Source organism: Diabrotica undecimpunctata, chromosome 1 (assembly GCF_040954645.1).
Source record: "Diabrotica undecimpunctata isolate CICGRU chromosome 1, icDiaUnde3, whole genome shotgun sequence".
Classification (NCBI taxonomy): domain Eukaryota; kingdom Metazoa; phylum Arthropoda; class Insecta; order Coleoptera; family Chrysomelidae; genus Diabrotica; species Diabrotica undecimpunctata.
The window spans coordinates 162,594,000-162,609,320 of record NC_092803.1 but is presented as its reverse complement, the minus strand read 5'-3'; the positions used below and the strand labels follow the sequence as shown (position 1 = coordinate 162,609,320).

General features: G+C 32.8%; 1 protein-coding gene across 2 annotated transcripts in view; it reads left to right on the top strand.

Moving 5' to 3' along the window:
- Positions 1–15,321, top strand: part of kibra (WW and C2 domain containing protein kibra) — a 131,994-nt gene that overhangs the window by 77,934 nt on the left and 38,739 nt on the right. The window contains exon 1 of one of the 2 annotated variants that reach the window (XM_072520371.1): positions 14,451–14,776. The exons of the other annotated variant lie outside the window; for it this stretch is intronic. Coding sequence (XP_072376472.1) covers positions 14,534–14,776 — 243 coding nt within the window. The 5' untranslated portion in view covers positions 14,451–14,533. Of the gene's footprint in view, positions 1–14,450; positions 14,777–15,321 lie in introns of those variants that run through there. 2 annotated transcript variants of the gene reach the window in all.

The following is a 15,321-nucleotide window of genomic DNA, read 5'->3' as shown; positions in this document are numbered from 1 at the left end:
ACAACGAGTTCCTGTACCATCTCTCTTGCCATACCTAGATCTTCAGCTATTATAAGTATATCATCGGCGAAACGTAAGTTGTTTAGATATTCTCCATCTATTTTTATTCCCTTTGTCATCCAATCCAAATTCTTAAAAGCATGTTCTAGCACCGTATTAAAAAGTTTAGGTGACATTGGGTCTCCTTGTCTAACCCCCCGTTCTATTTTTATGCGATTACTGTTAGTATGTAATCTGACAGTGGTTGTTGCCTGCAGGTATATTTTGTATAATAATTTAGTATATCTATAATCTAGCCTGCATTCTTTAAGCACCTGTAATATTTTGCTTAGCTCAACTGTGTCAAAGGCTTTGTGAAAATCGATAAATATTAGAACTAGAGGTTTATTGTATTCCACTGCTTTCTCTATTAGGGTTTTTATACTTTGTAGATGGTCATTTGTTCCGTAACTTTTTCGGAATCCTGCCTGTTCCCTTGGTTGATAAGTCTCTAATTTTCTTTCCATTCTCTTAACTAGTATTCGCGTAAACAACTTATATATATGGCTGAGGAGGCTAATCGGTCTGTAATTCTCTAAATTTGCTTTGTCTCCTGCTTTGTGTAATAGAATCATAGTAGCGTTGTTCCAGTCTGTTGGAATATTGGCGCTGTGAAGGCAGATATTGAAAAGTTGTTTAATTTTTTCAAGTAATACATCTCCTCCAATTTTTAGTGCTTCTGATACTATTCCATCTTCACCCGGGGTTCGATTATTTTTCATTTTCTTCAGGGCTTCTTTGATTTCTGATTTTGTTATATCGGGCATTAAATCTGACCCTTGGTTTAATACCCCAGTTTTTAGTGTAATTGGAGGTTCCGTATTGTTATCTTTTTTTCTTGATCTATATAACTCTGTGTAGAACTCTTCGACTATTCTTAATATTTCATCTCTGTTCGTTGTTTCTTCTCCAGTGCTGTTTCAGTTTGTTAATTTCTATTTTCCCCTTTTGTACGCTCTTCTTCAAAACTTTCATGTTCTTATTTTTCTCTATTGCCTGTTTTGTTTTTTCTACATTGTAGTTTCTTATGTCTTTTCTTATTGCCTTTGTGATCGTCTTATTTATTTGATTTATCGCTTCTTTGCTTGTAGTGTTATCTCCTTTCATTTGTCGCCTTAGTTCTATAAGGGTTTTCGTGGGTTGACTCAGTTTTTCATCTTTTTTGCTTGTCGGACAATATTTAGTTTGAGCCTGTTGCATTGTGTTGACTATTTAGGAATTATAACCGACTTATTCCATTCTTGAGACATTTCTTCGGCATCCCATCCTTCTAGTAGTACTAGAACTGAATACTCTACTTCCGGTTCCACAGGAAATACCCTCAATTATTTAATTTAACCCCTGTATATTTTTGCAGATTTAAAAAAAAAAACTTTTTTTTCTTCTATATTTAAATGGGAATAAGCCACAATTAAAGGATAAAATACGTTTATTGACGTTTCAATTTCCACTTCGGAAATCGTTTTCCGAACGATTTCCGAAGTGGAAATTGAAACGTCAATAAACGTATTTTAACCTTTAATTGTGGCTCATTCCCATTTAAATATAAATTAATTTAAAATGCCACAAGAAAATAGCTTCAGAACAATATTTTTTTTCTTTCTTTTTACAAGCAATTCTGCTTGTTCCTTGGCGGATTAATATCTCTATGGAAGGTTGTCACTCCATCTTTTGCGCGGTTGTCCGATACTTCTGCCGATTGGGGACCTATGTCTTGCTATTTTGACGACACGAGTCTTCCCCATTCTGCTTATGTGGTTATTCCATTCTTTTTTCTATTTTGTGTCCATTCATTTATGCACTGTTGTTTATGTGTCAAAAGAACTTGTTATTCCTAATTTATACATACCAAGTTTGGTAGAAAACATTTGTTAAAATGAGAAATCAATCACTTTACAGTTAAAGAATTGGTAAATTTATTTACTAAGAAAAATGAGAATAATAATATAAAAAAATCTTGTTTCAAAGATATTTAGTTGGTTCCATACTTTATCCCATCCCTGTATCTATATATATATATATATATATATATATATATATATATATATATATATATATATATATATATATAAATATGTATATAATATTAAAAGGAAAACTGTGGTTTAAAGTTTTTGGCGGTAAATACGAAGAGATCTTATTTTGTGAGATAAAATTTACAGTTATTTAAATATACAACTTAAATTTTATTTATGTGATCTTTCTGATTTCCTCATCACTCAAAAATTAAACACGGAGAGGTTACGATTCGACCATAGTCCTCCATCGTGCATTCTTTACGTTCCTATCGCGAATAATAATATAAAAAAATCTTGTTTCAAAGATATTTAGTTGGTTCCATACTTTATCCCATCCCTGTATCTATATATATATATATATATATATATATATATATATATATATATATATATATATATATATATATATATATATATATATATATATATATATATATATATATATATATATATATATATATATATATATATATATATATATATATATATATATATATATATATATATATATATATATATATATATATATATATATATATATATATATATATATATATATATATATATATATATATATATATATATATAAATATGTATATAATATTAAAAGGAAAACTGTGGTTTAAAGTTTTTGGCGGTAAATACGAAGAGATCTTATTTTGTGAGATAAAATTTACAGTTATTTAAATATACAACTTAAATTTTATTTATGTGATCTTTCTGATTTCCTCATCACTCAAAAATTAAACACGGAGAGTTTACGATTCGACCATAGTCCTCCATCGTGCATTCTTTACGTTCCTATCGCGCTTGTGTGAACAGTGACCAGATTTCAGACAACGGGGCGAGGAAAGGAAAGAAGAAGAATGCGAACGATTCCATAATCATACCAATACCATAGCAACTTCTTTGATTCTCATAAACCCATCAGAGCTTGCCGTGAGCTGGTACATTATGTATAATTTGCGGAATGGCGAATATAATCGTATAGCATACGACGTTAACACTAAAAAAGAGATTAAAAGAACGAGAGGAATCATTATTTTGGAATGACACGATTCCGCCGAGTCTGTAATTTGTTCTGAAAAAATATTTTGTGTTATGTTGGAACGATATGTACATACAGTATCTTGTATATAAATATGGAATAGAAAAGAATAGATTGCAAATAAACGATGAGATAGTTTCTGCACTTATAAATGATGAAAAAATTCTTGTCCCAGATGAATATAATAATTTTATATTAATTTCGAAATTTTAGGTAACAAGTTATCTCTAAATCAAATTATCAGTAACAGCTTAATGATGAAAATCTATTTTTTAATGATAGGTGATTCCTACGTTTTTTTATCTCATACTATATGTAATCTTGTGACTTGCAGGTCTAAAATTGTGCATCTGAGCTCTCGAGTACTCCATGCAGGAGCTAGTGGGATGAGAAGTTCTTAATAGGAAACTCTAAAGGGATAAGAGGAAACATACTATTGGATATATAGGACAGATATAATCAAACAAACACCCGCTAATCAACTGTGTCATTACGTCATTACCTGTAAATTTTTGATTGGACATGGTTCACACACTCACACAAATGCACACACGCACGCACACAAACACAGAATATACATATGCGCACCTACCACAATGCTCAATCGGCAAGTCGATCCAGACAGCTGCACCACAACGGACTCGTCATAAGGTGAGATTTGTCATCGGTGACTACTGTGCTCTTCAATCCCAAGGTATATCGTGCAAATTGGATGCATGGCACAGGATGAAAAGTGTTCCCTATGCGATGTTTCAGAGAGCTGGCGAACTCTGGAGGATTATAGCCTTGACACGGTATGGGCGTCTGACATTTCGTCCCAACTGGCGGCAACAAAATGGACATGGAGAGAAAAGGAAAAGAGATGGATCAGAAGAGAACTCTGAAATAAGTTTTCACTTAGACCTTTCTGAGTCTATAAACTAATAAAGGGAACGATTAGAGAGGCGACGAGGACTTTGTCTCTGCCCCAAATAGGTCTCAATGATAACAATAAGGGTCCTACTTTCAACACAGTCAAGGCAGCTTCGACAAAAATTTTTCTTTGTTGCTATGAGAAGGTTCGAAGTCCCGTTAATACAAGAGCCAGGGCCGAATAAAAGATCTATCGGGTGTTGACAGAGATGTTATGTATAGAAGATCTACCGAAGTGTTCTATAAGGACTTGTATAATAGTTAATGAAAGATCTACAATAAGCTAATTGGCTCCAGTACGACAAGTGACCGGCTTTCAGAGTCGATTTTACTCAATTTCAGAAATGTCAGACAAAGTCCAACACTGAACTAAGATAAGTTGAGGATATTTTCTTAACCAAAAATGTTTTTCAAGTAAGCTGAAAATTAATTACTATTTAAATGGGAATAAGCCACAATTAAAGGTTAAAATACGTTTATTGACGTTTCAATTTCCACTTCGGAAATCGTTCTCAAAATACAAACATTAGTAAATTAAACAAATTTTGTTTTTGTTACTTAGTGAAAAATTTTTCTAATAATTTAATTTGATCTGACTCATCTATATTGACAATTCAGACATACATTATACATTTTAAAGTAGACGACTTTAAAATGATATTGCCAATATTGTTGAGTTGCGTTCCTGGGACGACTTTACTTATAAGATAGTTCATTCGATTACATGAAATCAACTTTAACTTGAGAATATCCGTCAGAAAAGATCATAACATGTAATTCGTCTTTAAAAAGACAAATACATGCCATGATGACAGTAAAATTCTCCTGTTAGTGATTCCATAGTAAATTATGAGGGAAAAACCAGGAAAAAAAAACCTCATAATACTATCCCGACATGGTAAGTATTTGATCTTGCATTTAGTTTACCTTCAATAAATACCAAATTCCGATTTTATATGTTTGTTATTTAAAAAATATAAATGATGTATTCTCCATATGTTACTGACTAATTAGAGCCGCTTCTTTGATTTTTTCGCTCATAATTTACTATGGAATCACTAACAGGAGAATTTTACTGTCATCATGGCATGTATTTGTCTTTTTAAAGACGAATTACATGTTATGATCTTTTCTGACGGATATTCTCAAGTTAAAGTTGATTTCATGTAATCGAATGAACTATCTTATAAGTAAAGTCGTCCCAGGAACGCAACTCAACAATATTGGCAATATCATTTTAAAGTCGTCTACTTTAAAATGTATAATGTATGTCTGAATTGTCAATATAGATGAGTCAGATCAAATTAAATTATTAGAAAAATTTTTCACTAAGTAACAAAAACAAAATTTGTTTAATTTACTAATGTTTGTATTTTGAGAACGATTTCCGAAGTGGAAATTGAAACGTCAATAAACGTATTTTAACCTTTAATTGTGGCTTATTCCCATTTAAATAGTAATTAATTTAAAATGCCACAAAAAAATAGCTTCAGAACAATATTAAGCTGAAAATATTCAAGAAAATACTATTTAATTGAAAAGACTGATACGTTTTTGTACACACTTATGAAAAATGAAGGAATAGAAAAGAAAAGTATTTTTAAAGTGTGTAAAAAATTTTTATTTCCGCTTACAAAGCCATTCTCAAAGCTATAGTCAAGTTCATAAAGTACCACTACTGAAGAAGGAAGTTCTAAGTTTTTATACTTTTAAAAGAAAATTTTGTATTTTTCCATCAATGTGATATGTGATGCCACTTCACTAGTGGTACTTTATAAACTTGACCATAGCTCTGAGGATGGCTTTGTAAGCCAAAAGCGCTTAGCTAGGAATTAAAAAGTTTTTACACACTTCAAAAATACTTTTCTTTTTTCGTTCTTTCATTTAAATATTATTTACCCTTTTCCATTTTAAACTTGAATTGGTAAAGCAGTTTGTAAAGGCTTTAGAAAAGAAGGGCGAATATTTCAGATGTTTGGTCTACACATTTCCTGAAGTAGAGAAAAGGAAATTCCAGAAATGAGTTTTTGCCTTTACGGATGTTTATAACCTAATGAGATAAGAAAGCTTCAGTCAGTATGCAGCTTGGATTGCTTGTAAAAATGTGTTCACCAAGTTTCGTGTGAATTAAAAGAATATAAAGGTAGAGCGAGTATGTCAAGAAAGGACGAAGGTGGATTGTAACAATGATGAGTGATTTATGCTGCATGCTCCGCAGGAACCTTCCATAGCTATCGTACAAGAAGGTTCACTTTGGCAGAGCGAAAAGAAGAACCTTGTTACAAGGGCTTGTAGAGTCTAGTTAAGTAATAATTATTTACTCTTTCGTTTTTAGGTGATAAACAATTGTCAAAATACAAGAAATAAAGGAACAGGAAATAAAATTGTCACGTGATGTGATTAAAAAGTCAGTCGTAGCAATTAAATTGCGATTGTTTAAACAATTGACGGACTATTTTTTTACAGTTTAGAAATACCAATCTGCCAAGATATTTAAATGGATCGTCTGTCGAATGATAAAAATAACAAATTTTAGATAATAAGAATCCTGTGAGAATTTTTTACAATTACGGATTTTTAGAAATTTCCCAATTTTAACAATAAAAAGTCGTAACAATTAAATGGTCTTGGAGAAAATCGAAAACTAAATTCTAAAAAAACAATATTCTTTGTGCAGTTCGCGAGATACCTTTACGGTGACACATCAGATTCGAAACACCATGTATTATATCCACTTATTTCGTACTGTGGTATGTGGCTTAAGATCCTATCTTTCAAACCGACCAGATACTTGAATCTTCGACCACGGTTATGTCAAGAATGTTATAGATATTGTCAACTGGACTGAGTTTGGTCGAGCGTCAATGTATACTTGACTAACGATTTATATTTATTAAATACGATTGACTTGCTTTGATAGATTCCTTAATAAATCCAACAATATACAAGTTTAATTTTGTTTTCTTAGAAGTTAGACTTTTGGGAGGTAAATATAGACCTTCAGTGTCGTGCGTCATACATAGACAAGAAACTTAAACTTTTCTAAAAATAACTAATCAACGTTTAAGATCGTAGCATCATAACAGAAAAGTTATTATTATTTTTTTTATTCTAAAATGAAAGTGCTAATTTACTGACAATTTAAGGTTATATTTTTTATTTCATGAACTTCAATCTAAATAAAACTTGATTGATTCCAAAGTATTTTAAACATTATTGACTATTGAATGTTTCATATATATATATATATATATATATATATATATATATATATATATATATATATATATATATATATATTATATATATTATTCAGGGATTCTACAGTATTCACTGCCTTCCCTCGCTCAACCGTTTCCATTTTTCTCTGTTGTCCCATTCTCAATCTGTATTGGAATCAGACAGCAACAGTACGTCTTCAAAATTCCAACGAAACAGAAGATTTCTCCATTAAAAAAGGAGTAAGGCAAGGTTGTATACTGTCTCCAATGCTGTTCAATTTATACGTAGAAAAAGCCTTCGCAGAAGCAGTGGAAGACTCTAATAAGGGTATTAAAGTTAACGGCATATTTATTAATAACATCAGGTACGCCGATGATACAGCCATAGTGGCAGATAACATCGAAGATCTTCAGTGCCTTTTGAATGATCTAACTCTTGCAAGTGAAGCTCGGGGTTTGAAAATAAATATCAAGAAGACAAAATCAATGATTATAAGTAGAAATGATTACCCCAACGCAAAGATATATGTCTCTGGAGAAGAAATCGAACAAGTCAGGCAATTCAAATACTTGGGATGTTTGCTGAATGAGGGTTGGGACCCCGAGAATGAAATAAAGAGCAGAGTTGAACAAGCCAGAAATGCTTTTTTGAGGCTTCGTAAGTTTCTGACTGATCGCAAATTGGACTTCAACCTCCGATACAAGATGCTTAAGTGTTACGTGTGGCCTGTTCTCCTGTACGGAATGGAAGCATGGACGTTAAAGGCCAGTTCCATTAACAAACTTGAAGTGTTCGAAATGTGGTGCCTGCGTCGAATGCTCAGAATATCATGGACGGACAGGGTCAGAAATGAGGAAGTACTCAGAAGAGCGGGCTTACAGGATAGGGAACTTTTTAATTATGTAAAAAGTAAGAAGACTGCATACTTGGGGCACATTATACGAGGAGAACGATACACTTTTCAGCAACTGATACTCGAAGGGAAAATAGAGGGTAGGAGAGGTCTCGGACGTAAAAAAATGTCATGGCTGCGCAATATTCGACAATGGACAGGAATCCACAGCTATGAAATGCTTCGCAATGCTGCTAAAAACAGAATTATTTAATCCTGACTATTTAACATCTCACCTGACAAGACGATGTACGGTGGACGCCTACGCAGAAATGCATGGCACCTTAAGAAGAAGAAGAAGTCCCATTCTCCATCGTTTAGGCCTCTCTTACTCATGGCATCGTCTACTTCGTTCCTCCAGGGTCTTCAGGGTCGTCCTCTTTTCCTCCTTCCTATGGGGCTCCATTCGGTTATTCTCTTTATCCATCTGCTGTCGCTAGTTCTTCTTATATGTCCATACCACTTTAGTCTTTTTTGTTCTACATATGTTAGTATGTCTGTTTCTATTGATGTTCTTTGCTTTATTTCGAAATTACTTCTCCTATCCATTCTTGTTGCTCTACAGCATCTTCGCAGGCATTCCATCTCTGTTGCTACTATCTTACTGCTATTTTTCTTGTTTATAATCCAATTTTCAACCCCATATGTCATAATACTTAGCACTAATGTTTTATAAATCTGTGTTTTTGTCTTCATATTTAGGTGTCTATCCCACCATACTGAGTTAAGTTGTCGGATTGCTGTTCTTGTTTGTCCTAATCTTTGCTTAATTTCTTCCTCTGTTGTTGCCTTTTTCGTGATTATAAACCCCGTGAATATATATAAAAGTATTTAAATTTATTCTTTCCTTTGATTGTTCAAAGCATCATTTAAAGCCATCATTGCCAAAGCATACAAAAGAAGCTTGGTACAATATGATTTTGAATTTACCAAAATAACAATAAACCTTCAAATATTTGCTTAAGTTGATTATTACCCTGCAAACATTTTTATAAAGTATGCTCTATTTGAAAAATAGAAGTTTGTCGGTTCACTGCACGGTTGAGACTACGTTATGTTTTTTTCAATGGTTCCTAAATCAAATAAAATTTGATCAACTCAACCATCTGATGCTAATAATTAATTGTGGTCAATCTAATCAACCTATAATGAGACCAGTGGCAAGTTTTATGTCTTTGAAATTACAGTATACATTTCCGTCTGCTATTACCTCTATTTTAACTCAATACAATTAGTATATATATTGTAGTTTCTGTTAACTGCAAGGAATGAAGCGTGGATTTATCAATATTTGTGAAACAAGAAAAGTGTTTATTATACCGATAAACACAGCTTTTTGGAGATAACTAATATTCAATATGAGGCATATTTTTAAATTTATCCTTTCCGAAATACCCGTTTTACTTTAGTAAAACCTCATTACAAAACGTAATGTCATGGTATTATCTAAAGAATTTTTATAAATAAATATTGACAATTATTAATCACTTTTATCACTATTTACTTATATCGTAGATTTTATTTTAAATTAAGATGCTTGAGTCAGTTCTTGATATTTTTTCGTGAAAAAATCAGAACTGGAAATAAAAATTTCAATGATAGTTTATGGTTCAGAATTATTTATCGAAGATTATTTCATCGTAGAGATGGAAGAAATTATAAACGAGGAAATAAAGAAAATACTGCAGAGTGGTTCTATTAGTAATATTAAAAATATATTTTAAATATTTATTTTTGTTTTCCTAAGGAATTTAATTGATAGGTCGTCAACTGATTTGTCAAATAAAGCATGTATAATGTATATACATAGCATATATTGACGAAAGTGATTCTGTAATATTCCAATTTTAAAAAGATGAGATCATAATAATAAGAAGAAAACATCTATGGTTCAATTTAATTCTTGTAATATTTGAAGAGTATGATTTAGATGGAGAAAAAGTCGGATGAGGAATTGTGTTAGGCAGAGTTGAATGAAGGAAATATTTTTATATACCCACTCCTATTTGTATCTGGCCCCTTTTCTTAACAACAACGGGTAATTGTAATTAATCTCAAAAATTTGGCCCCTTTTCTTAACAACAACGGGTAATTGTAATTAATCTCAAAAATTTTTTCTTTTCCGGTATTACAAGCACTTTTTGTTGCAAAATCTACTTCTCGTTTCCTAGAAGTGTGAATATCTAGAAGCCATTGAGCTACTGCGTCGATTGTGCTGTGTCCACGTAAAAATAACAAAAAAAATTATAAAATGAAACCCACAAGCATGTAGAAATTATTAAAACCGCAAAGAAGCATATTTGGTTCACGTTCAAACGGAAAACGATAATCTTCCACGATGTGAAATTAACAATTAGAGGCAACAAAGATAGATCTGAAACACGTCAGATATCATCACTTAGGCTTGTCACCCATTAAATACAAATCGAGTAATTTCTGTATCTAGATACAATTAAGAGACAAATTGATGTGCGCAAAACAAATCAAAAGTACACAACATTTGTCTCACGTTGCGCAATATTTGGTACTGTGAATGTTTTACGGGATATGGACGCAGGTTATTTTTTGTGTGACAAAATCCATTTTCCATTTTGGTTTTAGTTTTATTATTACGTACAGAAAAAGCATTATTAATAAGATATATTTACTTGGCAAATTATTTGTGGGAAGTGACTAACACGAATGATAAAAATGTATTAAAAGAAAAGGCTGGTTGAAAAATTTCTGTCCTTTAGGGAATGTTGAAAAAATAATTCTACCGAGAAATATTTCAATCAAATAATCGCAATGTTGTTGATACAACAATCTCCTTTAACAGAAACAATAAAAATCGGTCGAACGAAATATCATATTTTTAAACATGTGCAAATAATGGGAAAAAATAATAATTTAATAAAAGCAGGAATTTAAAGAATATCATTTCTAGAAATTATTTAAATTGTCCACATTATAACAACTATCATCAAATTAAAATTCCAAATTTCGCTAAACAATTAACATATAACAAAATACTACTGATAATTGATGAAGTCATTAAAAGCCGATTGATACTAACAATAATGTTATTGTCTATCATCGTGGTAATTTTTTTTATCGTCTGCGGTCAATTGTCATTTTAACAAATATTTTATTGAGTATAAAGTCGGTCGAATTTACCCATACCCTTCCGATGTGTCCATCGTCCAGCGAAGGAAGAGCCATCAAGCTGGCTCTGAAACAATGTGTGGCTCCAGGCTACGTACTCACCGTCGTCGTCTCATGTGGCTTCGTCTCTCTCTAGCGTCATTTGTTTCTTCGTCTGTGTAGTAGCCCGTCTCTGTTCTTCTTCATCTGCTCTTCTGTTTCTTCGGGTTCTGTCTCGGCATAGACGGCGCGAAGTATTATTATCCAAGGATATTATCGTTTGTGATATTTGATGCATATATTATTGAAATATACGTGTATCTATCATAGAAATGTTAGATGTAATAATTGTACTTATTAAATATAGACATGAGGCGTATTAATTGTAAATTTAAAAAAAATATTTTTTTGTTTTTTTTTTATTGGTAATTCCCAATAGCTTATCATCGTTAATTTGTCTATAATTATGTACTTTGTTTTTTTTTTAACGACATTTTCATTTCTAAAAATGATAAAAGACGTTCACCGTGCTTTGCAGGGCACGTAAAGCCGTCGGTCCTCTGGGCTAGTATACATCAACATTAACACAGGGTCTTAAAACACACAGCTACTTAAAACAGGGTTAAAGATGAAATTGGCGCCGGAACCTGTCCGAAAGGATCTTCCGTACAAAAATGCCATACGATAAATTATTCATATTATTATAACTTTGTTTTGTCTGTATAAATAATTATTTCTGGTCCTATTCATCAGTGATAAACTCTTAGATTTTTTTTTGTGCTTTTTGAGTTTTATATTTTGAACAAGACTCAAAAACGTCTTTAGATTCATGCGGAAATTATCTTTGAATACATCTTCTATATTCCCTAAAGCTCACTAATCTGTGTCCTCGAACTTTAAGCCAGCATTCGCAAGAAAGACTTTCAATAAACTCTAATAAAAAGATTTGTTTTATTCATTTGCTAGTTGGAGGAAATTAACAATTCAACCCCCGATCACTAATGGAATAACAATATCTTTCTCGAAAGAGGTTAAGTATCTATCCTAGACAGCAAACTTACGTGGAATACTCACCTGACAAATATCACCCCTAAAACAAGTATTCTCTGGGCGTACCGCAAGCTTTGTAAAAAAAACATGGGGTCTAAAATCTAAAATAATCCATTGGTAAAAGTTTTATTTAGAGTTCCTTTATAAAAGGTATATGTTCAGTGGATGTGGGTTCGAGCCCCAGATCGGTATACAGAAAAATGAAAAAGGCTAACGCAGCAGTTTAAAATTCTAGATGAATCTGCGGCTTAGACTAGAATATGCTGGTGTCTGATCGGCCTATGGTGGAGCAGTACGGCAAGAGATAAGGGCTTGCGTCTCGGTGATACTCCTCCATAGATCCCTACCGGAAGGGCGTGGCGCCTAAATACCGGTGTAATATATATATATATATATATATATATATATATATATATATATATATATATATATATATATATATATATATATATATATATATATATATATATATATTATAACTAAAAGACCCTTTCGGCTACATCACAGAATGTTTTCCGAGTAACAAGTAGTCTATCGTCAGTGAATTTACCAGGTGTACATGAGTCAAGCCACTAAATATTTGGGTAAAAACCCTTAAAATGGTACAAAATTTGTTATATGTTACATCTTTGTTAAAAAGTTGGTGTGATGTTAAAGTTTTTAATAGTTACCCTCCAGAGTTGCCATTTAGAGTCAATACAGAGACATTGTCCCATGGTAAGTAACCCCCAATTAGGAGCCTTACGTTGCCACGCAGTGTTCGTGTTAGTCCAAAAACATTCTGTAGCTTGAAAGGCTCTATTAATTATATACCTTTTATAAAGGATTTTTAAATAAAACTTTTGTAATTTATGGTATACAGCCAACTACAGGAATTTTTTTCCTTGTCGAATCCACTGGTCTTATATAATCGTTGTGAGACCCAAAATTACTTATGCTGCGCTGTTTTTAATTAGGGATACACCAAGATTATGTCCCACTGCAGAGAGGTAATGCTACATATTTCTACACTACATTATGGATATAAGGAGGATCCGTCTAGAAAGTCGGATACTCGGACTAGTCCTTGGAACACTCGGTACAATATTTCAAATAGAATTACTATTAATGATATCGTAAAATATTGAGGTGGATAGAGCATGTTATGCGAATGAAACAAAATGACCCAGCTATAAAAACGCTCCTTGATAGACCCATTTTTCAGAGAGCATAGGTTCCTTGATAACATCGATGAAGACGTGAGTAGTATGAGAATACGTACTTGGCCGAGGAAGGCTGATGGATAGAGACAACTGGAGAGAAATTCTTGAGGAGGCTTGGACCCACGCAAGGTTGTAAAGCCTGAATGATGATTACTATTAATATATTTTTGTGCTTGAGACTTCCTGAAAACGTGTCAGTTCGACCTAAATGTGTGCAAAAGTTATGAAGCCGTAATTGTTTAGAATTGCAAATAGTCTCTTAAATAACTAACGAAGCACAATAAATTGACTTTGGTATGGATGCCTAGTCTTGTTAAGAAGGAGCTAGTCCTCCTTTTATCGAACCATAACCAATCTGCGAAATGCGGGCGTTATGGAAGTAACGCCACGACACGACGTCACAGAAGTAGGGCCACGAAATAGCGGTTCGTGATTCACACTAACGTTATATGTTATATAAAGGAGAGTCCTTTATATAACATTTAAACTTTTTCAATTTTATTAAAATCTATAAAAAAAATAATAAATAAATAATAAAATTACTTTATTCAATTTCAAAAATATTATTTAAATTTTAAAAATACAGCAAACACAGTATAAAGCCTCGCTCTAATCTACAGCACCGCTTACTGTACCACTTTTTCTATCTACATGCTCATTATGTTATTTAATCATGATAGAGACATTTTTTAAAAAATATGGACAATACAGCCAACCTTTTTAAAATGTTATTTACTTGTATAAATTCTTAGCCTACATTTTTAGAAATATGTTGTCATTTTAGATTGGTATTGTTTCTATTGGGAGGTATCTAATCCTTTATACCCATACGTTGTACGCCCATGGATCTCGCTCGTGACCTGTGGAATGCACACGGAAATTATAGTGTGCCGTGAGATGGCCCGGGTCGGGTCGATCGGGTGTTGGGCGTAGTAGGGTGCGAAGGACGGCCCAAGGCCGAAGAAGAACCAGCCGCGGAGGCCCACAGGGAGAGGGACTTGGGCCATCTCGTCACTCGTCAGTTGCGATGTGGCCCTTGTGCTATATACCGGCTACCCAAGTGGCCGCTCTGCCTTTACATGTTCATACATTACCGCCGGAATATTTGTCGCCCGGGGCAGCCGGTCGACGAAGACCGCCTCCTGCTGCCCCAGTAAGAATGTTTCGTACTTTGCCGCCTTCGTATTTCGTCGGGACTGGACATAGGGATGGTGTGGTGTTTGATATAAGTGCGAATGTAGGATATAGGAGACCCGTTATTGAAGTTCCTGTAAGTAATTTCTTGTCCAATGTGACCTGCTTTTGGTACTGAAATTTTTAAACCATTTTCTCTGTCTACAATCATTCAATACTAATATTAGCTCCGAAGTTCTTGTAAGTATTTTCTAATCCAACATGATCTTCATACCTTTTTTCTTGTGTGCAATCTTGATAATTGTTATGAAATAACGATATTTCTTGCATCCTCTTTGAAAATTTTTCTATTTTTCTTTTATTTATATCTTTTTTCAAATCTCTTTACTGTTACTTCTTGTTCTATATATTTTACCCATTGATGTATTTTCACCCCCTATGTTTACAAACCTGTAGAGTTCTTTTATCTGAAAAATTATTTTGCCACAAAATGAGACTATATCGAGGAATTTTTGCCAACTGAGTGTATTTTGTACCTCTCGGTCTGTTAAGATATTAAAGATCTGAATTTTTTTTGCTAACTTACAGCTTCATATGAAGTTCTATATCTTCGAGATAACTAAGTATGACGTACCAACCCAGTTTTTGTAGTTTCAGTGAATCAGTTTGCAGTTGCAGTGC